At 46.8% G+C, this 27,594-nt stretch overlaps 1 protein-coding gene across 2 annotated transcripts in view; it reads right to left on the reverse strand.

The window, feature by feature from the left end:
• Window positions 1–1,953: 1,953 nt before the first annotated feature.
• EXD3 (exonuclease 3'-5' domain containing 3) overlaps window positions 1,954–27,594 on the reverse strand; it is a 182,752-nt gene continuing 157,111 nt past the window's right edge. For both annotated transcript variants that reach the window (XM_048512193.1, XM_048512194.1), the window contains 2 exons: window positions 11,100–11,214; window positions 1,954–2,490 (listed from right to left, as the gene is read on the reverse strand). In XM_048512193.1, coding sequence (XP_048368150.1) covers window positions 2,165–2,490; window positions 11,100–11,214 — 441 coding nt within the window. In that variant the 3' untranslated portion in view covers window positions 1,954–2,164. The remainder of the gene's footprint in view (window positions 2,491–11,099; window positions 11,215–27,594) is intronic.

Here is a 27,594-nt window from a genome sequence, read left to right on the forward strand (position 1 = left end):
CCTCTTGTATTCAGAGTGATATGATCACCGTACATGGAGGTTCCATTTGGATAACAGGACTGATAAGCCACTGATAGACGATCTGTGGGTCATCATTTTTGAAGCCATGTTAAGCTAGTGGCTATTGCCACATTTTGTGGCAGTAAATGCCACAGTTGCATCATGTGAAAAAGTAAAACTGTTCTAGGCCAGCTGCCAACCAATCAGTTTCACTGGGTAGGCCATGGATGAGGGAGGAAAAAACCTCTTCAAAATTGTATATAAATCTCTTATCATGTTTCCCCTTACTTGTTTTATTTTGAGGCTGCAAATTAATCCCCAGTCAGCATCCCAGACAAGGGAAAAGACAGTATATAGAGTTAGACAGTCACAGGATAATGTGGGGCAAGACAAGGCAAGGTGTTGCATGTTGGAAGGGGGGACAGGCACCTTCCCCTTTCCTGATTTGCATGCAAACATGGATACCTCTGGAGACCACGGCCCCTGCAAAAAGACTGACTAAGGTGACATTTTATATTGCAAGGATCTCAAAGAGATAGAATATCCCAATGGAAGTTTGCTCCTTCTCAAACAGAGAGAGAGAGAGAGAGAGACAGGCTAGTAGTCTGGAGCGTTGCTGTTGAAAGGTCATATTAGTAGTTCCTTGCCAGAAAGCTCACACAGAGAAGGATAAGTGAACAAGCCCCGCAATGAACCAGAGTCCACAAGAAGGGGTGAGCTGGAGATACACTGGCTGGGAGGTGAGGGAAACATTTCTCGTCTTCGTTCCAAATCTCCGGAGAAACAGTGGGGGCTCTTCTGCACGAACGAGAGAGAGAGAACGAGAGAGAGAGAGAGAGAGAGATGTGCATGTACTGAGGTGAACAAGTTTGAGACTCGTTGCACGTTCAGGCATAATTACGAAAGAAAACCAAAGCCCGGGTTTTTGAGTTGTTTGGCTTCCACAGGAATTATGATGGCCCCCCCAAAAGCACACCATGATCCAGGCAATATCTTCTACGTTAAGCAGCTCTGGTTCTGAGTACTCCTGGGGACAGGAGCCTTCCCAGGAAGGGCTCACAGCTCAGTGGAAGAGGACATGCTTTGCCTACAGAAGGTTGCATCCCTGGCATCTCCAGTTACAGGACCTCCAGGAGTACAGTTGAGGAAGGCCGAGACTTCAAAGAGCTGATGCTAAAGAGAGCAGACAATGCTGAGCTAAAAGAAGCAGCGCTCTGATTCAGTACAGGGCAGCTTCTTATGGGAAGATGTCAGCAGCACCTGCCATGTATGTGGGAGATCTCAGATTCAATCTATAGTTAGCAGAGCCCAGGAAACAGGATGGGCTATAATGGTCTGAATGGGCCAATGACCAAAGGTATAGTACAGTGGTGGCGAACCTTTGGCACTCCAGATGTTATGGACTACAATTTCCATCAGCCCCTGCCAGCATGGCCAATTGGCAGGGGCTGATAGGAATTGTAGTCCATAACATCTGGAGTGCCAAAGGTTCGCCACCATGGGTATAGTAGCATCACGTGTAAATACTTCTTGTGTTCTTTGACAAAATTACTCTGATGAAGAGATAATTTTGCATAGGAGATCCTTCCAAGAACATCGAAACAGGACACCCAGACAGGAAGAATAATCTGAAATAAACCTGACATTCTTCCATACTGACAAGGGTAGCCCCTGCGATTCCCTGTCCACATCTGGAAACATTCGGTAGTTCCAGAGAGTGGCCACGCTGGTCTGCAGTACAACAAGCAGGTTCGAGTCCAGTAGCACCTTAGACACCAACAAGATTTTTGGAATATGAGCTTTAACTCTCAAAAGCTCATCTCCTGAAACTCTGGTTTGACTGGAAGGTGCTGCTGGACTCAAATCTAGTTGGAAACAGTGGTTCGTGTCTCCTCGTTCAGATGTAAAGCATTACTTTGGAGCCCTTTCACAGAATGTCAGGACACCACCAGAAACGAACAAGACACACTTCATTGAATGCATTTTTTACAAATCAAACACAGTTTACCGTTTTTGACAACGTGAACGTCTCAGCGGAGTGAACGCCACAATAATCTGTGTGCCCTCAAATTAGCACTGTTCAAAAATAAAATACCACTTGTGGTAACTGTTCATGGCAAAATTCTGCAGGTCTTTCCCTTTCCACCACACTGCTTACACCAGCTCATTTCTGATCACAGAAACTCTGGCTGTCTTCTGAGAGGTCCAGGACTTCTTTGAATTGGGAGACCACGCGTCTAAAGTGGGATCCTTCCCAGAAAACCTTGCCACATTGGCTGCAGCAGTAGAAGTAAGCCAAGTTCTCCTTGGTTAGCACCCCAATGGGGATAGCCTCGATCTTCAGGGATGTTCCATTGGGCAGCAGCGCTGACTCGGTGTCCAGGCCAGACTCCTCCAACCACCGGCAGTTTGGACTATAAGCTGGCTGCTGAGAGTTGAGTGTGAGAGTTTCGGCCTCAAGATTTGCATTGCGATTTTCCAAAGATTCCCCTGAGGAAAGAGAAAGTAACAGATAGGCAACTGCTGCTCTCTGACATTCGCTATGGACTGTTACTCACAAAGGAGGCCGCCCATTGCACAGAGTATTGGCTCAGACAGATTATTTTGTTCTATATTTGTACATTTATTTTACTTCATTTACACCCTACATTTCTCTCTACCAGGCATCTAAAGTGGTTTATATCATTCTCCTCTCCTCCGTGTTATTTTCACAACAACTCTGTCAGGTAGTTGTTGTGGGTTTTCCAGGCTGTGTGGCAGTGGTTTGGTAGATCTTGTTCCTAACGTCTCGCCTGCATCTGTGGCTGGCATCTTCAGAGGTGTGCACACCTTGGGCTAGTCACAGCTCTTTGGAGCTCTCTCAGCCTCACCCACCTCACAGGGTGTTTGTTGTGGGTGGGGGGGGGGAGAGAAAGGAGATTGTAAGCCCCTTTGAGTCTCCTACAGGAGAGAAAAGGGGGATGCAGATCCAAACTCCTCCTCTTCTTCATCATCTGTCTCTTCCCAAGCTGACATGCTTACATTTACTGCACATTGAGACACAGAGAAATGACCGCTCCCTTAAAGAGCAGTTCCTTCTCCCACACCCCCTTTCCCAAACTTGGTGCCCCTTCCTAAAGAAAACCCTTTGTTTCTCAGGAGGCAGCGAGGAGATGACCTTTTTGCAGAGACCCCTGTGCCCTGCTAAGATTGTTTGCCTTGCTGGCACTCTGTGGACTGGCCCCCGGTGGCCTTTTCAAATGGGCTGTGGCGAAGGGAGACGGGCATCTTGAAAGGCCTTTGAAAAGAACTCCCTCCAAAGTTGGGGGGGGGAGGAGGAGGAGGAGGAGGAGGAGGAGAGAAAGCTTTACAAGCTCGCCATTGAAAAACAGTTACTTTGAAGTGATTTCGCGTTTTTGATTCTTTGAAGTGACACAGTCCAGAGAGGCCACATCCTTTGCGGCCATCGTGACTTGTCTTTTTCCTTTTTATAAATCTTTTCCTCCCCTTCCCCCGTCCCCAAAATACTAATTCTTCACTGCTTTTAATACTCTATTTGTGCATTCCATTTTACAATTTAAAAAATCACTCCAGTGTGATGTTTAGGATTGTGCATGCAATTTAGCATACTTACATCAGCTTTCATTTAAAAAAAAAAATACAACCAGCGCAAGGTTCTAGCCCCTGTGTGGCTATAGGGCTCAGTTTGCAAAGACATGCAGCACCTTGCACTCCCTTTCCCACAAGGATCGGGAGATGAATAAATTATCTTTTGTTGGAATAACGATTTGGGTTGGTTTTATTTTGTTATATGGATTAAATAGATAGGTTTTGTCTCAAGGGGGAAAACGTCTCAGCAGGAGTAGTTGAATTTATCAGTCCAGGAAAACTGAATTATCTAATCTGGACAAAGTATACCAATGAGACCTATTTGCATATATCTGCGTAACTCTGATAATTAATTCTGCTTCTGGTAGGGATTCCAACACGGAGTTTGGAAATTTTTGGAGATGGGGGGGGGGGCGGGTGAAGACTGGGGAAGGCAGGTTTTGGCGAGGGGAGGGAACCTCAGAAGAGAAGAAGAAGAGTTTGGATTTATATCCCCCCTTTCTCTCCTGCAGGAGACTCAAAGGGGCTTACAATTTCCTTGCCCTTCCCCCCTCACAACAAACACCCTGTGAGGTAGGTGGCGCTGAGAGAGCTCCGAGAAGCTGTAACTAGCCCAAGGTCACCCAGCTGGCGTGTGTGGGAGTGTACAGGCTAATCTGAATTCCCCAGATAAGCCTCCACAACTCAGGCAGCAGAGCAGGGAATCAAACGCAGTTCCTCCAGATTAGATACATGAGCTCTTAACCTCCTACGCCACTGCAGGGTATAATGTTACACAGTGTACCCTTCAAAGTGGCCATTCTCCAGGAGATTTGACCTCTGTAGTTTGGAGGTCAGTTGTAATTCTGGGAGTTCTCCAGGCCTCACTTGGAAATTGACAGCCCTAGTTTCTGGGGACCACCAATGAGCAAATCTGGGTCTTAGGGATACTTTTTTCATTGGCTACTGCGAATTCTCCTCCCTCTCCCATTTCCAAGACTTCGAGCACTTCCGCCAGACGTTTGAAGCCACCTTTGCAACCGTGAGGGATTGGAACTTGTCTCTTCTTGCTCTCTCCACCCCCACCCCAATGAAAACTGAGGATTACTAGATGCTGAATTCCTGTTCCAGTATCAGTGACTGTACTTAAGAGAGAGTGCTGGTGGGTAGTAAAATCTTTGTCCAAGTTTTAAAAACACACCCTGGGAGCATTCTTGGGAGTACAAAGGTCCCTGAGAACCTTTTCCTTGGCGAGAGATCACAACTGATAAGAGAAGTTATGAGCCTGAGAAAAAGTCCTCAGCTCAAGGATTGCAGGCAAACCCAAGATGCCTGGTTATCTTTTGCTACCAGATAAGGGTGAGCAGCACAGGACAAGGGTCTCCACGTGACGTGGGCCACCCCTATCTCAAAGCAACAGCTACAGCGTCAGGCCATCCACCCCAGAGAACTCTAGCCCCTTTTATGCGATGCCTCAGCATCCACTTGCGTGGCGTGGCCACTGCTCACAACTGACTGGCCGGACCTGGATTTTATAACCCCTTGCCAGAATTGGAGCATGCAAAGCCAGAACAAATTAACAGTTCATCCAGGCCATTCTCACATGCAAACCAGGCTAGAAAATATTGCAAAAGCTCCCTTGCCCTCCTCATAATTTCCCTGCATAAAAGCCTCATTATCCTGTCATACACTAGCATGACCAAGACATGCAATCCGAGGCACAAACAAGCAATGGCTGAATCTGCTTTTCAACTCAGGGATGGTCCAGGGACATGGAGCAGCTTTCTCCCCTAGCCCTGTGACACCCCCTTGATTTTATTCTGTTGCAAGTACCTGAGAAGATCCCTGCAGGATAAGGCTGAAGATCCGTTATGTTCAGCCTTCCACTTCCCACGGTGCCAGTCAGATGGTTCCAGGAAGCCCCCATGGCACTCGGGAAAGCTCTTTCCTGCTTAACAGTGGCGTAGTGGCTAAGGGAGCAGCAGTGGCGTAGTGGCTAAGAGCAGGTGCACACTGATCTGGAGGAACCGGGTTTGATTCCCAGCTCTGCCGCCTGAGCTGTGGAGGCTTATCTGGGGAATTCAGATTAGCCTGAGCACTCCCACACACGCCAGCTGGGTGACCTTGGGCTAGTCACAGCTTTTCGGAGCTCTCTCAGCCCCACCCACCTCACAGGGTGTTTGTTGTGAGGGGGGAAGGGCAAGGAGATTGTCAGCCCCTTTGAGTCTCCTACAGGAGAGAAAGGGGGGATATAAATCCAAACTCTTCTTCTCTTCTTCTCTTCTTCTGGTCTGCAAGCAATTGGCATGCAGATGTATACTGCCTATGTGCATAACAATTACACTCAGGGTTGATGGCTAATTTCCCTTCTAGATCAGACCAGGGTCCACTACCTCCTGGCAACTTAGCTGGATGAATCCAGGACACCCAGGAGCCCAGAATCAACCCATTGGGGTCCTGCTCACCAGCCCTTTCTATCATGTTCATGGGGAAAAGGAGAGTCGTGCTTGAGGAACATTGCTGAGTGCCCCAGGGATCAGCCTGTAGCTGTGCTGAGAGCAAACTGCCCTTTCCCCTGCAGGTCCTTCCAATATACAACCTCCTTCTCCGCACTGTCCATTTTAATGATGACATTTTGTCTGCTTATTACAATAATATGCATAATAACTGAGTTGTTCCGAGTTGTTCCACCGGGCTTTTGGTTGGGGGGGGGGGGGCGGCCACTGATGCACGCCACCTTCTGTTCTCCTTTGGGCCCCTTAACATCTACGGGGCCCCACTCTCTTTCCTTTTTTCTTGGGAGGGTTTTATAAGATTTTAAGCTGGACACCAATTTATTTATTTTGTATGATAAGGTGTTTTATGGGGTTTAAATGTTATATTCCGCAAAGCTGATATTCTATGTAATTGTGTTGTTTATATGATCCATTAATGTCGTTTTAACTCTGCTGTACACCGCCCAGAGCCCTTTGGGGGAGGGGCAGTATAAAAGCCCGATAATAAACAAACAAACAAATAAAAATAATCTTTGTCATTTATATAGCACTTCTGGATATTCCGAGAGTTGCTTCTGCACTGTTTTACTGGTTTCATTACAAAACCCAACACTGCAGATGTGAGGGCTTATGATGAATGAGAATGGCTTCACTAAAATCACCTAAGGCTGTGGTGGCGAACCTTTGGCACTCCAGATGTTATGGACTACAATTCCTATCAGCCCCTGCCAATTGGCCATGCTGGCAGGGGCTGATGGGAATTGTAGTCCATAACATCTGGAGTGCCAAAGGTCCGCCACCACTGACCTAAGGTATAGACAACATGGGCAAGATTTGAACTGGGTACTTCCAATTCACAGGAGGTCTGTGAGTGGATCTCCCTTGGTTTTCTAAATAGCAAGTTTGGGGGGGGGGGGGCTCCCTGACTTGGATTGGAGCCTGCAGAGTGAGGGGGAAAACTCTTCCCCACTATTTTGCTGATCTCAGCTGGTCTTCCAGGAGCTCCTGTTTGCCCCATGAGTGAAAGAGACAACCACCATACAGCTATTATGTTTTCCCTCTATAGGGCAATCAGCAGCTTTGGGGGAAAAAGACATACAGCTTGTATGTCTTTCCCCCCAAAAGCTGCTGTTTGCCCCACAGAGATACAGGTCAGAAAAATGGAACAGAGGCAAAAGGATTAATTGCACCCTGCCTCACTTGGCTATTTTCAAAAAACCTCCTGATATTTTATCTAGTTTGATTGTAGTTCTACAGAAGAAAATGGGAAGAGCTATGCTGAATCAGATCAGTGTCCTCCTTGACCAGGGGTAGGGAACCTGCGGCTCTCCAGATGTTCAGGAACTACAATTCCCATCAGCCCCTACCAGCATGGCCAATTGGCCATGCTGACAGAGGCTGATGGGAATTGTAGTTCCTGAACATCTGGAGAGCCGCAGGTTCCCTACCCCTGTCCTTGACCAACATCCTGTTTCACCTAATGGTCAATCAGTTGCCCTGGAGGGCCAACAAACTGGACATGGTGGCCAAGTCTTTCTCCTTGCATCTTAGCACTGATACGTAGACTTTGCCAGCTCTCAAGTGGTCACAAATTACACATATATGTAAATTGTGGGCGATTCATGTATTTGGACTTGCCAGCCAAGCTGGGTTAATTCTGTGGTGAAGCCCAGAAAAGAAGTCTGAAGCAGGGATGAGGTTGAAGGATGAACGAATGATTCAACAATCCCCTCCCTCATTTTCCAGCCTGGTTTCCTCTCCCCATTCCTCCAAAGCTTCAGGACCACCAAGGTGGGAATTCCAGCCTCAGGTAGACCCGTTGAGGCTTGTCAGTAATTTCTGGCCAAAAAAACAGACAACACGCTGGGTCCCAAAAAGGAAAGAGAGGGCGGGAAGAGTTCTCGAACCCTGGGAATTCTGCAGAAAGCCTCCGGTAAAAAATTCAAATGAGTAATTATATGACGATTAATTGTCCTTTAGTAACATGCAAGCTGAGCTGTTTTTTTTTTAAAGGCAAAGGAAAGAATGAGAGCGGGAAAATGCTGGATCAGGATGGATTCCAGCAAGAGCAATTGCGTTACCAGAGCCATTGTGGCAGAAAGGATTGTTCTGGATTTGGATTCAAATCCTGACACAGCTGTAAACTTTACTGGGTGGCCTTGGGCTAGTGACTCTCTCTTCCCTTGGTTGCTGTGAGAATCAAAACTGGAAGAAGCTTGTGATAATAATGCATACCTATTCTTCATTAAACACTCGCCTCGGGGAATGCAGACCCGGATTTACATTAAGTGGATACAAGTCGAGCGCTTTATCATACATCCTGACCTACAGTGAGTCGCTGTAAAAATGGCACAAGAGCTCACCTCAGGGTAGTTTGCTTATCAGTGGAGGTTCCCAGACAACCAATGACTGAGTGGCAAACTGTTAGGGAACACCAAGTAACTATTTGGAAAGGCCTTCATTACTGCACTGATCTTATCATTATCTTGCTTCCCAGTATTATTGAAGAATATTAAAACCACTACTTTACCATCCCTTCTACTAGACATTTGATTTATGGCAAACGTTTCATTGCTATTTGATAGAATGATACGGGTGATCAAGCTATCTCAGGCTGAGAGAAAGAGCTCAGCCCAGGATATCTGGTCCTCTGAATGGGCATATCAGGTACCAATACATGGTAAAAATATAGTCACCACCTGTGTAGGATGACTCGACAGTCTTTTAGATGTTTGGATGTGGCATGGGATCTATTTTTCATGAATTATCCCACAGTGCTGCAGAGGCGTAGCACCAAGGGGACGGGGGGATGTACCGGGCGCATGCCCCTGTGGAGGTGTTCTGGGGCGGGGTGGGGCGTTCCAGGGGCAGGGCGTTCTGAGGGCTTGGGAGGGCGCAGGGTGTGCATGTGCACCAGGCGCACTTCCCCCTCGCTCCGTCCCTGCAGTGCTGCAGTAATGTTCAAAGGCCCTTTAACATGTGGGTTTGACCAGCAGGCGGGCCTTACAATGCAAGTTTTGATTGCCCATGTAAGAGCAAGGACAATGACTGGGTAGTGAAATTGGACCTCCATCGTGGACAATCCTATGGAAAAGTGGCAATGCTGTAATGTCTAAAGAGCACCTGACTCACCCTGACACAGCGGTGCAGAGGACAAACTGAATGCCAGTCTATCGTGCTCAGTTTATTTATTTATTTGCTCTTTAGTTGGCTTTGTAGGGTTTTCAAGGCAAGAGATGTTCTGAGGAGCTTTGCCATTGCCTGCCTCTGTGTGAAGCTCTGAGTGTTCCTTGGATGTTGCCCATCCAAATACTAACCAGAGCTGACCCTGGTTAGCTTCTCAGATATGACAAAATCAGGCTAGCCCCGGGGCTACCCAGGACAGCTTGTTACCACTCAGCAAAAGTTTGCCAGTGTTTGCCTTCAGTCCCTCCCATTCCACGAAGTTCTTTGCTTCTTCTCTTGTTCAAGAGAGAGACAGACAAGACAGACTAAATGTTTCTGGAAGGGGACAGAAGCAGAAAGAAACATAGAAAGCAATGCTTCTCTGTTCCCAGTCTCCTTCTGCGAGAAACCCGTCAAACTGGCTTGGTTGGGTATGGCAACAGACTGAGGAAAAATAGCTTCTCTCTCCCTGCCTGCTACAGATTCACCAATTTTGAAAGAGAATGGAAAAACCTTCTCCGCACACTGTGATCAGCTTGTTAAAAGCCGTGGCTTGAAACGTGTGGCCACAAATGAATTAACTGTGGGAAGGGAGCCAAAATCATCACTGCAAAACTAGCCAGAGACTACATATGGATAGCCACATACACTGATAATTATTTAATGGTATTATGAACAAAAATAATCATATACTATTTAGGAAAAAGGTCTGAGAGTTAATCAGTCATGTTGGTGCCTCTGCATTCATCGGGCAGAGCACTTGAAAGACGGAAGAAAGCCGACTTTACAGTGTAACTGGTGAGAACAGGTACATGCCCGCATGCTTAGTAAAAAGACTAGAGAAATTTACTTTTTAAAATTTAAGGGGTAGTACAAATATGTACACTGTCAAATAAAGCTTGTTTCTTTTTAGAAAATCCAATTTATTAAGGATAAATACATTTAGGTCTTTTATGTCATTTTAAAAATTGATGTTTTGGTACCTATGGGTGGCTTCTGTGCACTTGAGGTGGAATGCACCTCCATTTTTTAATTCTTTTTTCAGAAATGAAAGCAGAACATTTGTGGAGAAGCTCAGAATACTCCTTATTACAGTGACACTCCTGACAGGAACTAGGGCCCCCCAAACCCATTTTCTTAATCCCACAGCTCTAGTCTTGAATTTGCCAGAGGATGAGGATTTATAGTATTCAAAATATTCCAAAATCCCCATTCAAAAAAAGCCACCTGGCACATGTTTAACTGAACAGGCTCTAGAAGACCCAATCCCACAAGGGCACCCACCCACGGTTTCACTAATTCAGTTCCGTCAGGACAGTGTGGGAAGAATACAGCATACCATCACACTTCTTGGTGGCCCCACACAAACAGAGGTGAACTTTTTCCCCTGCCCGATCGACAGGAGGAGATTCTCATTGGCCAGAAGCTAACAGGCGAATGCATGCATTACTTTATCTGCTGCTGCTGCTATTCTCAGGAAGGCAGGAGACAGCTGGGAGAGCAAGCAGTAGAGCCTTACTCCCTTACCACAATAATAATAACACTTGGCTAACTTATACAGCTGTTTTAAGCATTGCAAAAAAATGTATGTGAAACGTTTTGAACGTTAAAAGCACTGTGCACATGCTTAACCATTATTATTATTACTATCATCACCACTAAAAAGTGCTCTCAATTCTCAGTCCCTTAAGCCAGGAATGGCTTACACACTTTCAAGCCCTCCTGTGCAACATGAGGACTATAAGACTGCCCTCTTGAAAAGGCTTAACATTGCACAGTTGAATTGCACAGATTATACTTCAGCAGTGCAGTCACACAATACACACAGCCTTGAGCAAATCCCCAAGGCCTTTGTCTGAAACCTTCGATTACCTGCAGCTTCTTCTTCTTCTTCTTCTTCTTCTGTATTTGTCAAAAGGCCTCTCTGCTTCACCAGCTGCATCATTTTCTCCTTGGAGATCTTCAGGTACTGATCGCAGTTGCAAGCCTGCCCAGAGAAAAAGACAACCAATTTGCAAAGACGGTTCTGTACGAAATGCCTGCCATCCTCCCGCCACCAAAAGCTTCAGTCTTGAGATCACCCAGCAAGACTCTTAGAGGGCCCAGTCCTTCAGACTCCACAGATGCATCAGCTGTGTACTCTCTGGTGGATTCTACACAGCAAATGTATAATAGGATTGCAGTCATTATAAAGCAGTGGTTCTCAATCTGGGGGTCGGGACCCCTTTGGGGATCGAACGACCCTTTCACAGGGGTCGCCTAAGATAAGGTGACCAGATGGTCACCTTTGTGATCCAGGACGGGGAGGTGGCCGCGTGTGCGCAGCCTCAGGAGCGCACGGGCTTTTTGGGGCTCGCTGTTTGCCGCTCCGTGACAGGGCGGCAAACGGCGAGCCCCAGAAGCTGGTGCATGCGGCCGCAGCAGCGCACGGGTTTCTGGGGCTCGCCGTTTGCCGCCCTGTGACAGGGCGGCAAACAGCGAGCCCCAGAAGCCGGTGCGCGTGGCCTCAGGAGCGCACGGGCTTTTGGGGCTTGCCGTTTGCCGCCCTGCCACAATCGGGACAATTTGTAGAACCCGCGGGACAAATTGTCTAAAGGCGGGACGGTCCCACCAAAAGCGGGATGGCTGGTCAGCCTAGCCTAAGACTCTCTGCATCAGTGTTCTCCATCTGTAAAATGGATAAATGTTAGGGTTGGGGGTCACCACAACATGAGGAACTGTATTAAAGGGGCGTGGCATTAGGAAGCTTCAGAACCACTGTTATAAAGGAACCTGTTTTCCTTTGTCCTGTTCACATGTATGCTGTGGAGGCAGTGATTGGAGCCCATGCGTAGCTGTGCAGGAATACACAAATGAACCCCCACAGCCGGGCTAATCGTCTCACAATCCAATCGGCTGCACCTGCTTCGCTGTGCATGTGCAACACGCAAAAGAAAAATGAAGAAAGAAAACGGGATCTCCCTGCAACGGCAGGGCAATAATGAAAGTATTGCCGAAGCAGGTAGTTTCTCCCTGACTGCGGTCGGCTTGATGGACGGGAGGAAACTTAAGTGCCTCCTGCCTGGCTGTTCACATGGGAGCAACTCCAACCTGTGATTTTGCAAAAGGAACACTGGCGTAGCGATTTCTGAAAATCCCAGGTTGAGGGCCATAAAACGAGGCAAACTCATTTTGGGGACAGGACCTGCGCAAAGTCCTCCCCCCAAAACAGACTGTATTGCGCCCTACACCCATTATATTTGCCCTGGGCGGAATCCTCCTCAACGCCAACTCTGGCTTTTGCCTTCTATTGGAACTACCTTTCAAAAGCGGGAGGTTTAATGACCCACTTGGGACTCTGTATCTTTCAAACGTGAAGGCTACACATTTGTGGGCCTTTTGAAGGAAAGGTAGGATGTTTAGGAAGCTGATTTCTACACTCAATACCAGGCTCCTGTTACACTGGCATGGAATGACAGTATATGTGCTGCCTTAACAATATAATTGCACATATGACACATTCTTTGTCTCAAGGTCCGTCCCCTCTGACCACTTAAACACACATTCCCCTTGGAGAACAGACAGAGAGAGGTGAAGGAACTGAAGGTATTAAAAACTTTGCCACAAGAGCGAGAGAAGGCTAGCTGGGAAATAGCGAACAGGTGCATTGACGGAACACTGATACAGCTCTTGGACATTTCAGCCATTTAATTGGTATAACGCAACATGCTTTAGTGGTCTGAATTACAACAAATCAAAAAGCACCATCAGCATGGTCCTTCTCCTTCCAGCCCAGATAAGAAAAGAAGCGGGAATACCCAGCCAGAAGAACCTGGCATGCTCCCCAGAAATCTCAGCTGAACTCTGTTAATTACGAAGAATGGCGTCAAAAACTTCAGATTTCGCAAACATAAAGAAAAAGGCTGAGTTAAATTATAACTCAAGAAGGTTACAGCGCGTGATCTTCTCAAGGCCTTAGCTGTCTTGAGCAAACAGGGATGAGGCTCTCCTTCTTGACTCTTCTCTTTTGCACGGCAAGGCACTTCTGATTGTTAATGGCAGATATGACTTAAAACATACACACACCACACACACACACACACACACACACACGAGATATGTTCTGGGGTTCTGACCTATTGATCTCTTCTAACCCCCAAAGGCATGGTGTGTGTACAGATGTCTCACGCATTGATAACAGAAATATATTCTGCATATGCTCAGGGCCATTATTCTTCCTTTCTTCACCTGGGCCTGGTGTTCTAGGACAAAACCCAGGATCAAACTGAGCCCTGATTTTCTGCTAAATCTGATGTGGGATGGAGAGGCACTTTTCCACCTCAGCCCAAAATGCAGCTGGCAGTCGCCAAGTTACTGCAAAGGAACATTTTGCCATGTGCAATTTCTTTTACAGTAGCATTTATGGACCCAAACAGGACTGGCTTTTCCCAAACTTTTTATAATTAGCTATTGATATGGTATGTTTAACGGAGCTTAGCAGCAGCTGACTTTTAGCTGTCTCTATCCTTTTCACGAAAAGCTTGCAAGTGGCCCTTCTGCCCCAAGCACTGTAAAGTTTATGGTACAGCAGCAAAGAGGAATAAAGGGTATCCTTCCTTGTCCGTTGGGTTGTCAAACTCCAGGTGGTGGCTGGAGCTCTTCCACTATTACAAATGATTTCCAGTTCACCTGGAGAAAATGGCTGCTTTGGAAGGTGGACTCCGGCATTGAAGTCTCTATGGCATAGGTGTCAAACTCGCGGCCCTCTAGATGTTATGGACTACAGTTCCCATCATCCCAGCATGATGCTGGCAGGGGATGATGGGAACTGTAGTCCATAACATCTGGAGGGCCGCGAGTTTGACACCTATGCTTATGGCATTAAAGTCCCTCCCCTCCCCAAATCCCCCCTCCTCAGGCTCCAATCCTAAAATTTCCAGGTGTTTCCCAACCTGGATCTGGTAACTCTATTTGTCAGCCAAGCGGCCCTCCCACTTTCTGCACTGAGGCCATCTTGCCACTATTTCAGTTTCCATAACCATTATCCACGTCCCTCAACCACAGGCAATTTCCTGTTGCTGAATAGAGTACAGTGAAAACCAGTAACTTCAGTTGTCATTCAAACCTGCACGTCCCAGCTATCCCTATAACACATATGCATTTCTACCAACACTTCTCAGATACCAATATGGGTATGCCAATGAAACCCTGTTTTCATGCTGAGAATCATTGTATTGCTGAAGACTTCCGTCTGCCTGCTCTGCTGCTTCTCTGTGCCACTGCTTAACCTGCAGTTTGAAGGACCACAACTGGACACAGTGTGTAACAGACTTCCCTCTGTGATACACCTCTGAAGATGCCAGCCACAGATGCAGGTGAAACGTTAGGAACAAGATCCACCAGACCACGGCCACACAGCCTGGAAAACCCACAACAACCAGTTGAGTCCGGTTGTGACAGCCTTCGACAATACATTGACCACAACAGTGTTTCCTCTTTTGGATTGCTAGGATTGTTTTCTAATGAAAAATCCAATTGTCTTCTACTCCTAACAATAAACGAAAATGAACTTCACAGGCATTGTAATTTGCTGTTCATGCAAATACATTTATATATATGCATGGGCATCAGAGACACATTCACATCACCTCTGAGACTTAATGTATACTGGGAAGAGAACAAAACCCTGCAGGTGACATTAGAGACTTTTTAATAAGGCATTCCCAGAAGGTAAAAAAGGAGCCCTGTGGCACAGAGTGGTAAGTTGCGATACTTCAGTCAAAGCTTTGCTCATGACCTAAATATGATTCCGACAGATGTTGGTTTCAGGTAGACGGCTCAATATTGGCTCAGCCGTCTATCCTTCCCAGGTTGGTAAAATGAGTACCCAGCTTGCTGGAGGTGAAGTGTAGACGACTGGGGAAAGCAATGGCAAATTACTCCATAAACATAGTCTACTTATGGACATGGCCCACACACCCTAATGGAGGGAGAGGGGGGGTGGCATGCAAGGGAAGGGGAGGGAGGGGTGGCATGCAAGGGGGAGGGGAGGGGGCCCCAGCATCCGGACATGGCCTACCCACCCTAGCGGAGGGTGGGGGAGGGGTGGCATGCAAGGGGGAAGGGAGGGGAGGGTGATGTGATGTCATCCATGGGTCACCAGTGCTTCCACAGGTCCTACCTTTACCTTTAGAAGGTAAAAATAAGGACAAAATAGGGACAGTGGTTCACCAGGGCCACCAGAAAACAGGGGCTGTGCTTGGTGAACAGGAACCGTTGGAGGGTATGCAAATAATTAAAACAGAGCAAGCACATCACGGAGAATGTGGGCCTGCTCTATCCTGAACTCACAGTATTTTCAGCTCAAGAAAGATTCCCCTTGAAGAGCAAGATCCAGACATTTGTAAGACTGCTATCCTTCCTCCTAAAATCAGTTTCAGCCCATCCTTAAAGCCCTTAACAGAAAACTGATCGGAAGAGCTTCTCTGGAGAAGGCCAGCTGGTGCGACTGAAGGGGAAGAGCCGGGAAAAGAAGAGGGAATAGCGAAAGCATTTATACAGTGAATTTATGGCAGAGATACATTTCGAACTGGGCATCTCCTCGGCTCATAGTTCAGACTATGTACTGTACCAGGTTACCTTGTCTACCAAGCTACCCTTGAGATTTGGTTGCCAACTTACAGGTGGGGCCTGGAGACCTCCCAGGATTACAACTGATTTGCAGACTACTAAAATCACTTATCTGGGGAAAATTTCTGCTTTGGAACATGAGCTCTATGGCATTATATCCGATAGAGCAGGGGTCTGCAACCTGTGGCTCTCCAGATGTTCATGGACTACAATTCCCATCAGCCCCTGACAGCATGGCCAATTGGAGAGCCACAGGTTGCCATAGAGATCCCTTCCCTCCCCAAACCCCAGCCTTTCCAGGATGCATCTCCAAATCTCCTGGAATTTCCCAGTCCAGACTTGGTGACCCAACCCTGAGAACAGTCACCATCTTGTCAGCCATGGTAAAGACATGAAAGAGCCGTGCATCGGCTGCTGGCTTCAAAAACACACAGAAGTCCCAAACTTGCCACTTGCTCACAACCTCTGATGCTGTAAACAGGCTGCAGTGCAGACCCAGCCAGACTCAGGACTCCGACTGCTTCTACTGACAGTCAGTTTTTCTGCTGAGTCAGGCCAAAGAGTACACAGGCTACGCATCCTGAAGCACCCTTTGCAAATTTGCTAACGGGTTTAGATGCACTTAAAATAATAATAATAATAATAATAGCAACAGAGGTCCCTAGGAGAGGAAAGCATGAGAATCAGTCCAAAGGCAAGAGACTGGGTTTGTCTCTTTGGTGAACCCGTCATGCTTGGATTATAGGAGAAAAACCGCACCCAGGAGAGGTGGTGCAGGATCGACAGGAGCCAAAATCCCTGGGAATGTTTTGTAGCGCATGTAATGAGGATGACACAGCCCTTGCAGTTCCTGTGAGAAAATCTCTCAAAGGGGTTGGGCCCAGCTGAAAGCAGGCGGACACCAGAGGCGTGACCGTGCCACAGCCAATGGGCCAGGGAGCCAGGCTGCGGGGAGGGGGGGAGGGTTCCCTGCATTTCAAAGGCAGTGTGTCAGGTGTGGCTGTAACAGGCCCAGGACAACCTGTCAATCACAGCTGTCAGAACAGCCTCACTGCTGGGAAAAGCATGCTGTCTTTGAGGGGCAGGCAGGTGAACCAAGGATTTCCTGAAGCAGTGGAGGGACACCTGCTCAAGCCTGTAGATGAATAAAGAGGGCAAAAGCGGGGGGGGGGGGGCAGGGGTTGGCAGTAGATGCAAGCTGCTACACAGAACAGAAAACACACGCAATATCTGGAGAGAAATCCCAAAATAGCAAGTTTTTGCTAAATTGATGCACATACTGTTTTTGGTTGCTATAAGTAAAACAGCTATTGTAGATTCTTGGAACATTCAACCCCCATCCCACCCCAGACATTACAAGATACACTTATGAAAAATATCTTGCAATCTCTATTTGATTGTTTTGCTGTCTGTCAGGGTGGTGAGAACCTTCTGTTTTCTTAATTTTTTTTTTTTGAAACCCTTGCTAAACCAAAGCTGCTGCCTCAAAGAAACTTTTGCAAGATCTTTGCTGGAGGTGCCGACACACGCTACAAATTCACAAGAAGAACAATAAAGATTCCAACTATTGCTCCTCTATAAAACTTACCCGTGAACAGGGTAACCTGAATTGTATGCTGCATAACTCATGCCCAATTGAACACATATACATAACGACTTTGGTTTTGCACAATTGATTCTAGTTTTGCTTGTCACGGGGATGGGTTATGAGATCCGGAAAAAGTGAAGCCCCGCCCTCTGATCACTGGGAATCTTACGAAGCCACTCCTGATATTTCCTAAGGCACACTCACACAGTTTTCAACATACTTTTGCAACCATGAGAGCTAGCAACTTGATTGTTATTCTCAGGAAGGGGAACTGTAGGCTCAGAGGGGTTTTCCCCCTAAATCCGCTGCTTATGAGCTTCCAGAAACTGGATATTTGAGACAGATACTTGGACTAAAGGGAACTTGGTTCTGATCCACAGGGCAAGTATTGTGCTCCAACCCAGAGATTCATCCCTGCTGTCATCCAGTTCACATCTTTACTAAATTACTGTAACTATTTTGTCCCAATACCATGCCCAGGGGCAGAGCGAGGGGGAACTGTGCCTGGGGAATGTGTACACCCTGTGCCCCTGCCACGCCTATGCCCGCCCCAGAACGCCCGCCCCACTCCCTGGCCATGCTCCCAGCACTGGTGCGCGCCCGGGGCATCACACACACACACACTGTTGGGGCTACGCCACTGACCATGCCTTTTGGTGAGTTGCTGAAATTGTCATTCCTCAGCACTCAGTTCTCTTATCAGGGTCTGTAGAAATTAAATTTCTGGGAGGCAGAGAGGGAGGGAGTGCCTCTTATGCCTAATGAACATACAACATAAAATATTCACATGTGAGCATTAAGGCACCAAGCGGTGATCAATCTGCCATTTCCACTTACTGGCAAGGTTCATTTTGAACCGCTGATAACACATCATGGGACAGTTACATTTTTTTCCGGCACTTGGCCTATAGAACAAACAACCTGCTAGCATTCAAAACAGCGCAGGTCAAGCAATGACAGTGGTGAAATAAAGCGTGCAATGGGCAGGGCAGAGCCTTTTATCAATTGAAGTTGAGAATTCTTCAGGCCAGTAGTTCTTGGTATGAGAAACGGGGTGTTGCATAGATGTTCCTGTTGTCAGCTGTGAAATGTTGGAGAATCCTGAGCAGATACGGCTCCTTGCTCCAGGGTATCTGAACATGGTGCCGTGGGAACACACACCAGCCGTGACTCCTGAGCTCCATCACAGGCTGCTTCAGGAGAGCGGCAGCCAAGTTCCGCTTCTCAGGAGGCAATGCAAAGCCCGTCTGGGATTTGGCAATGACTAAGGGTGAGCTGGCGAGGTTTGCCCCAGCGTGGGAACTGCAGGCAGCTCCTTCCTCTTCTGGGTTATGCTTACCTGAGCTGCTTACTATTAGCCTGGCTTACTTCCTTTGCCCAGCCGTCCTGTTCAGGAATCCTGTCCCCATCCTTCAGAACAATGGTCTCCATTTCATTCTTTCAGTTTTGGAATTCCCCTTCTACCCTTTCACATTTCTCTGGGGTGGCAGAGGCTGCCATATTGAGGCAGAAATGCTGGGTAATATCACAACAGCTTTGTTGAATTTAAAAAAGGACCATATGGCCCAGTATCATGTTTCCAACAGCAGCAAGCCGGAGGCATTGTGGTGTTCTAAGGTATACTGCTTCAGGATTTGGAGATTCCATTTAGTTATCATGTCTAATTTTGATAGATAAGAACATAAAAACTGTCCAGCTGGACCAGACCAAAGGTTCAGTGAGTCCCGTATCCTGTTACCAACAACAGCCAGTCAAATGTTCCCAGAAGCACTGTAAGCAGAGCATGAAGGCAAAAGTCCTCACCTGTTGCTGCCCCCCCCCCCCAGTTATTGTTAATCAGAACTACACCGATTACATTTCCAGCCATGCAATTCCAAAGACTTTATGGCATTCAAGTGTTTGGAAAAGGGAGCACCCACATCCAGAGGCGGAGCTTCAAGGAGGTGACAAAGGTGTGGCGAGGGCGTTCCGGGGCATGGCAGGGGTGGAGGACGCGCCAGTGCACCAGGCGCTCTTTCCCCTTGCTACGCCTCTGCCCATATCCACTTATTACCACCTCTAACTATAGATCCCCAGCAGTGGTTTTGAGGGTCTAATGGACCCCCAGGAACTAATAGGGGCTTGGTGGATTGCAGTGAGGAGGGAAATAGCAAACTCCTGTTCCATGAAGTTACAACTATACCCCAGTGCCCAGGACAGCTCACAGGACAAATAATAGACCCATCTCCATGAATCTGTCTTTTTACAGTGATATGGAATTATATCCCAAACATATTTTTGTCTGGCAATCTGCTTGTGACTTGGAGTGGACTGATCCTATTGTGTGGGGACAGGAACAAATCTTCCCCAGATCAGACAATAACACAGGTGGCAGCTATGGCGGGATATGGGGTGCCTTCCACAGCGGCATGCAGCCCTAGTCTGATTGAGAAGGAGAGTTGAAGCGATCGTGGAGAGGGGCTACATTAATATGACGCTATATTTTGCATCATATGGATGCAAAATCTGAGTTCGCCTGAGAAAGGATTTTTAGAGAAGCAAGATTGTACCATGAGTTATAGGTGGTGTTCGGGTACCATGGTTTATAACCACGGCTTGGATCAGTGCCAGTTAGTTCTGATATCTGAACAGACGCAGTCTAACAAACAGTGGGTTTGGTTGGCACAGAACTGGGATTTCAAACTAGGGTGTGTAGCTGGTTGGTTAACCACAGGCTGCAGTAACTGTGGTTTGTTGAGACATTGGAATTCAAAAGCACAGTTTGTTGAATAGCATCACCCCTTGAAATACCTGGCTGCCGAGACAGTGGTACTGGGAGGATGAACTCCCCGCTGGAAGGTGCAGCAGAAACAACACCAGAGTTTAGTCATAAAATGGGATTTGTTCTTCATGTTTGTTAAATGATGATGATGATTACCATTATTATTATTTTGTTAATTTTGTCGATTTGAAGATGTTTCAAGTGCTGCCCTAGTGTTGTTGTTGTTGTTGTCAATTATAATAACATAATGTGATACTTTCTCAGCAAACAGCTTCCATGTTTTCTGCCCCTCTACCCATTTATATGAAATCTCTAAAACATACTTTCCATTTCAAGCTTTGTACTCTACAGCCATCTCTAACAGAATGACAATATTCATAGATAGATGTATTAAACTCTTCAAAAGGGGGGCAGCTAATACCAACAAGACTTCAAAACATAAAGGACAGTCCAAATGCTGGCTGTATCCTTCCTTCCCCACCCCTGCCCCACTGCAGATTACCCCTATGTGTCAGTACACTTGTGGGAGGACAGGGTATACACAGCAAATGGAAAATAGATTGAATCAGATCCTCGTTTTCTTTCTCCCTGATATAATTCACTAGGTCATTGGGGTCTTACAAATAAAAAGATTTTAACATTATTAAAGTCCACCTTTGTTCTTTGTAACAGTGCTAAATAAGTACTATCAATGTAAATGGGAGTAACGTGAGCAAAAAAAGAGAAAAAAACTGCTCAATATCTGACCCAAACAGGAGCCTAAGGAGGAGTTTACAATCCAAATGATTATGTTTAATAACTTTTTGAGCACCCTGACCTTTCCTCCATGTAGAAATGAACAGTAATGACCGATAATATGCTGAGAGCCTGTGAGGAATCGCAGGTAGGAGAAACAATGATGAAATCCCCTGGCACTCCTCATACCTCCCCCCATCCATTATTCTCTAAACTTACAGGGGCTTGAATAGACTGATTCACTCCCCCTGCCACCGCTCCCCTTTTTTCCTCTACCTGACATTCAGAGGTTCACAGTATCCCATGCCTCCTGGAACATATTCAGTCTATTCCTCTTTTGTTAGTTTGCTTGTTTGTTTTGATAATTTATACAGTCATGTTTCCCTGTATACCTGGGGCACCCCACCCCAAGTATACCCCCATATCTCGCCTGAAAGTGGCCTTGTTCCTAAGCTTTCATAGTCCGTAGGAGAGAGCTAAGTTTACTCTACGGCTACCAATCTTGATCCTCCTTGATCTGAGATTGCAGATGCTCTAGCAGACCAGGTGCTCGGCGGCGGCGGCGGCGGCGGCGGCAGCAGGCCATTGCTTTCATCTCCTGCATGTGAGCTCCCAAAGGCATCTGGTGGGCCACTGCGAGTAGCAGAGTGCTGGACTAGATGGACTCTGGTCTGATCCAGCAGGCTCGTTCTTATGTTCTTAGATCAAGTTCTTATGTTCTTAGATCAAGTGGTGATCAAAATGACAGAACATGTTTTAAAAAGCCAAACTTTCCCAAACGTTGGCATTAACAACACTATTGCAAGCCAGCAAGTGCAGTAAGAGAGAAAATGGAAAGGAAATCACAAGTAGGGAACTACACATACCGTGCCAGATTTTCAGCCACCTAGGATGGTGGAGCCTTAACTTGGTTTCTTTGCTAACCTGACCCAAGCATCCAGGGACACAGTAAATTTGGTTTAAGCATACTAGGTAGCTGGAGATCTCTTGCTATTACAACTGATCTACAGCCTACGGAAATTATTTCACCTGGAGACACTGGCTGTTTTGGAAGATGGGCTTTGTGGCATTGTGCTCCACTGAAGGCCCTCCCCTCTTCAAACCCTGCCCTCCTCAGGCTCCACCCCCAAAGTCTTCAGGTGTATCCTAACTTGAAGCTGGAAACCCTAACGTCTACTGATAACCAAAACACCCTGTTTCTAAGGAATGGGCTCAAGGCTGCTGAAAGGGATGCATCCATTTCCCACCTGTCTTTTGTCTTCTCACCCTGGCGCACACCCACACTCCGTATCACAATCTCCTCCTACAGAAATTTCCTACAAGAAGCAAACTTGTTCCTCTTGCCTAGCTTGCTCCATGAAGAGGTACCACACAATTTGAGGTCAACCTGGCTGGTTGGAGGATGCCAAGCTGGCCAGAGTAGGGGAGACGGTATGTGTAGTTCCCTAGTTGTGATTTCCTTTCCATTTTCTCTCTTACAGCACTTGCTGGCTTGCAATAGTGTTGTTAATGCCAACGTTTGGGAAAGTTTGGCTTTTTAAAACATGTTGTTCTGTCATTTTGATCACCACTTGATCTAAGAACATAAGAACGAGCCTGCTGGATCAGACCAGAGTCCATCTAGTCCAGCACTCACAAGGGCTTTGATGACCAGTTGCAAAGAACCAGAAGGGTGATTTTCATGACAATGCCAAGCCAAAGGCAGCACCAAAGTTACATGTCTGTGTAGACTCTTGTTATTCGTTTGGTTGATAGAGGATGCACTGAGGATTGTTACAGATTAGTAATTATCTATACAAGGCTGTTAATGATAAAACTGCTACTCATGAATTTATGAAGATACTGAGATTTATGAAGCTCTAGGCCAGGGCTGTCCCCTCTGACTGGCAACAGTGGTTCTTAAGGGCCGGATTCCCACTGAAAATTTAATCTAGATCAGGAATATGGCTTTTTCCAGATGTTAGGGTAATTCCCATCAGCCTCTGTCAGCATGGCCAATTGGCCATGCTGGTAGGGGCTGATGGGAATTGTAGTTCCTGAACATCTGGAGAGCCGCAGGTTCCCTACCCCTGATCTAGATACAACCAAGTTTCAAAAGAATTGGCACCTTTTCATCCAAGTTCTAACATCCTCACTGCAGCATGTTTCTAGTGAAAACGTCTAGGCCTGCTCCGGGGGGCGGGGGGGGGGGGTGCCTGCTGTCAGGGGTACAATTGTTAAGCTAGCAGCACCAAAATTTCAGAGTATCTTTAGGAGTCCCTCCTGATGATGCCACCCAGGTTTGGTGATGTTTGGTTCATGGGGGCCAAATTTATGGACCCTCAAATGTGTAGCCCCCATCTCCTATTAGCTCCCATTGGAGTGTTTTTTCAAAAAGGTGCATATACAAGCGGGTCCGGGAAAATCCCGTTATAAGGGTGGGGGAGGAGCGCCAGAAATGGGACTGATCTGTGTTCTGTGGTTCGGCTGTGAGGTGATCTCGAGGGAACCTGGATATTTCGGGTGACTATCCCAGGATTAATCGCCAGTGAGGATATCACCAAGGATATCGCAAGCATAGAAAGGTCTTTCCTTAGTACCTCCTATTAGAGCTCCTTTGATTGGTGGTCTCAGGAACTGACAGCATAAAAACCTAAGAAGAGCCCTGGTAGATCAGACCAGTTGTCCGTCCATTCCAGCATCCTGTCTCACACAGTGGGGAACCAGTTACATTGGAGGGCCAACAACAGGCCATAGAAACCTTTCCCAGTGCTGCCTCCTGGCACTGGTATTCAGAGTTTTACTGCTTCTAAATGTGGAGGTTTCCTTTAACCACCATGTCTAGTAGCTACTGATAGACCTCTCCTCCATGAAGAAAACCTCTATGCCCGTGGCCATCACTACTGGCAGCAAATGCCATAACTTTAATTACCTGGTGTATAAACAAGTGTTTCTTTTTGTACTAAACAGGATTGCACTGTGTACCTGGGATCATGTACATGCCCTGAATCAGACCATTAGTTTTTCCAATTTATAAGCTGGCTATGACTTGATGGCACTTTAGAAACACACATAAACTAATTAGCTACAACTGCCACAGATCTATGGAATTCCATTTTCAGGGTCACCCACAGATGTCCACCTCTCCTCCATCACATGGAGCCAGTGTGGTGTAGTGGTTAAGAGCAGGTGGATTCTAATCTGGAGAACTGGCTTTGATTCCCCACTCCTCCACCGGAGTGGCTGAGGCTTATCTGGTGAACCAGATGTGTTTCCGCACTCCTACCTTCCTGCTGGGTGACCTGGGGCTAGTCACAGTTCTTCAGAACTCTCTCAGTCCCACCTGCCTCACAAGGTGTCTGTTGTGGGGAGAGGAAGGGAAAGGAGCTTGTAAGCCACCTTGAGTCTCCTTACAGGACAGAAAGGTGGGATATAAATCCAAACTCTTCTTCTTCTTCTCTATTTGAGTCTGGAAATAATACCAAGACTTTCCCTTTTTTGTTGTTGAAACTTTTAATTTTACTGCCTGTTGAAATCCTAGCACAGTACCCTTTTCCCTCAAGGCATTATTTGAAAAACCCAGCCAGCAATTTTTTTCCAAATCATTTCTGTGTGGGTGAGAAAAACCTAGATGTGGACAGCTCCACTTGGCTGGTGCCTGTATTAGTGTCAACATATTTCTGTCCTAAATCCCCTCTGCAGTTTTATAAAATATTCTACAGTAATTTCCTTAAAATTAGACGAGTGATGATTGGTTAAATGGAGAAGCACATACATGCAGCTTATATATAGCTGCTACCGTGTTTCCCCGAAAATAAGACAGTGTCTTATATATATTAATGTTTGCTTTTTGCACTATGTCTTATTTTCAGGGGATGTCTTATTTTTCTGTGTTCTGTTCGTCAGGCTTGCTTCCAAACAAAAACTTTGCTATGTCTTATTTTTGGGGGATGCCTTATATTTCGCACTTCAGCAAAACCTCTACTACGTCTTATTTTCAGGGGATGTCTTATATTCGGGGAAACAGGGTAGTTGCTACGTATGTGCACCACCTGGTGTGACTGCTGTTAATCTGTTGCCGACCCCCCCCCAGGCCACTTTAGGAGCTCCTCAGGGAGATGAAATCTGAAGTAGGAGCTTCCTGGCTCACATTCTTAACTACCGAGGCCACACTGGCTAAAATTTGTTCTGACTGGCATGGCCATTCCCAGAATAAGCGACCGTACAAACAGACCGTTTGGGGTGTAAAACTGAGATATTTTATGTGATGCAAGAAACTGTTTCACTTCCTCTGATACTAAATGCGAAAATGTGCCCTAACCAGAGTTAAAAAAAGAAACTCCTAAAACCAGTAAAAAACAACTCATAAGTCTAATGACACAGTGACAGGCAAATGAAGTTTGAAAATCACCTGTAGGAAATCTTCTCTTACAGTCCTGTTATAGGGAAAAATTCTTCTTATGACAGCTAAAGCTTCCTTCTTGCCAGTCATCCACAAACCTCTCATTTCCTCATTTCCTCCCTTCTAAATTCCCCACATTATTTCTCCATCTCCATGATAGATGCCTCACCTTGGCTGAGAAATACTGGCGGAAGGGCCTCTTCCTGGAATCACTTGCTGCCTCTCTATTTTTTAACTGCTTTGCGTATCAATATGTTTGTCTGCTACGGTTGCCAGCTTCCAGGGGGTGGCTGGAGATCCCCCACAATTACAACTGAGTTTCAGGTGGCAGAGATCAGTTTCCATGAAGAGAATGGTGGCGGCTGGTGCAGCACCTCCTCTCCCAAAACCTAACTTCAGCCTGCAAAACTTCCTAATTTTCCTCAACCTGGAGATGGCAACCTTATTTAATGTTGGCAAACCCTGCAGCCTGGGGTGTTCTGGCATGTTGGCATCTGGGGCTGAATTGCTAGCAAGGATGGGCTGGGGCTCAAGCAGCCTTTCCGCCTAACCCCAGAGGTGTGTATGAGAAAGATCTGGCCGGGGTTCTGTCGCAAAGGAGCGGCATTCTGTGTACACTCAGGAGTACTCAGTTTTTCATATTGTGCAAGGCAGGGGCTGGCAAGGGTTCAGATTACGCTTCAATGGATCCCATCAAAACTGAGCCTCAGTTCACGCTGATGCGGACAACTTGTGCCTAGATGGTAGATGAGGGGATAATAAAACTGAAAGAAGAAATTCTCTCCACAGAGAAAAACACAGGTCCAGGAAGAGGGTTCTAGGCCAGTCTTCTCCCTGCCATGCTAACTTTCCAAGTAGGGGGATTTATTTTAACATGGAGTCAAATAAGTCAGTCAAATAAGCCCTCACCTGGCCTAGACATGCTGCAGAATAAGATAGTATCATGAGGTGGTTGAGCGAGCTATTCCTTTTCAGACTGCAGGTGGGGACACCCATGATTTTCATGCTTCCCCATGTAAACATTACCTGCAAGTTAAAAACAATAACAACTCTCAAAAGGAGGGAATTGTCTGTAGGCAACCTTAGAAGACACTTATCCCCCTCCCCCCCCCTGCAGTCTGAAGTGTCGAAGCCCATTTTCCTACATCAACACTCTGCTGCTGCCTCACTATCGTTTCATTCTGCAGCGTGCCTAGACGAGGACTAAAACAGTCAGCAAAATGGGAGAAAGGTACAGCTTCGTGGAACAAAGCCTTGGAGAACTCTCACAGCCATTCTCTGTCCAAATCAACACAAGCTGATTTTTATTGTCCACATTGACCTGCTTTCCTTTGAACAATTTAAACAGCGAAGCACAGGAAAGGATCTGCTCTAATGAGGTTGGTGTTGTGTAACAAATGAAAGGAAAGCTGGGGAAATCCCCAGCTGGAGCATCCCTTGGCCATGAACTTGCTTGGCGGCCTTGGGGCAAGGCACTCTCAGTCCCATCTGCAATACCTATTATCTATCCATCCATCACATTTTTACTCAGTTCTTCCTCCGAGGCACTTGGAGCACGCTGGCTCTGCTTGCTTCCTCTTTACCCTCACAACAAGTCTGCGATGTAGACTAGGCTGAGACAGAGGAGCCGCTCAAAGAGACGATTGAAATGACAAGAACAGCAGTATTTGCTCTTACAGCTGAACATTTTCCTGTTCATCCCCAAGCTGTATTGCAAGAACATATATCCCGGTCAGTGGTGGGATCCAAACATTTTAGTAATAGGTTCCCATGGTGGTGGGATTCAAACTGTGGCGTAGCGCCAATGGGGCCGGGAGGGGCACGACGGGGGCATGGCTGGGCATTCCAGGGGCGGGGCTGTGGCAAGGACGCAGCCGCTGCGCCAGTCCTCGGGCAGGAAATGAATGCACGCAGGCGCAGGCTGCCACGCACGACGGTGCACCTCCTGCTAGACTGCTTCAAGTTCTGCGCGCTACTGCTGAGAGGAGGGGCGTAACTAAGGCAAAAATCACGTGGCAAAATCACCAATGAGTAACCCCCTCTCGGCACACACAAATAATTAGTAACCTACTCTCGGGAACCTGTGAGAATCTGCTGGATCCCACCTCTGATCCTGGTTTACAGCAGTCTGGAAGCCCTTTTGAGTTATGTTTAGAAGTCCTGCTCCCTGGCCCTGTCATTTGGAAACTGTTACAGCAATAAATGATGTTTGAACATCTTATACCCAGAGCTCCCAAGCATTGTATGCCTGAAAGGTCCTCAGCAATCCCCTGAATGCAGCTGTCCGAAACTG

This window comes from Sphaerodactylus townsendi, linkage group LG12 (assembly GCF_021028975.2).
Source record: "Sphaerodactylus townsendi isolate TG3544 linkage group LG12, MPM_Stown_v2.3, whole genome shotgun sequence".
NCBI lineage: Eukaryota > Metazoa > Chordata > Lepidosauria > Squamata > Sphaerodactylidae > Sphaerodactylus > Sphaerodactylus townsendi.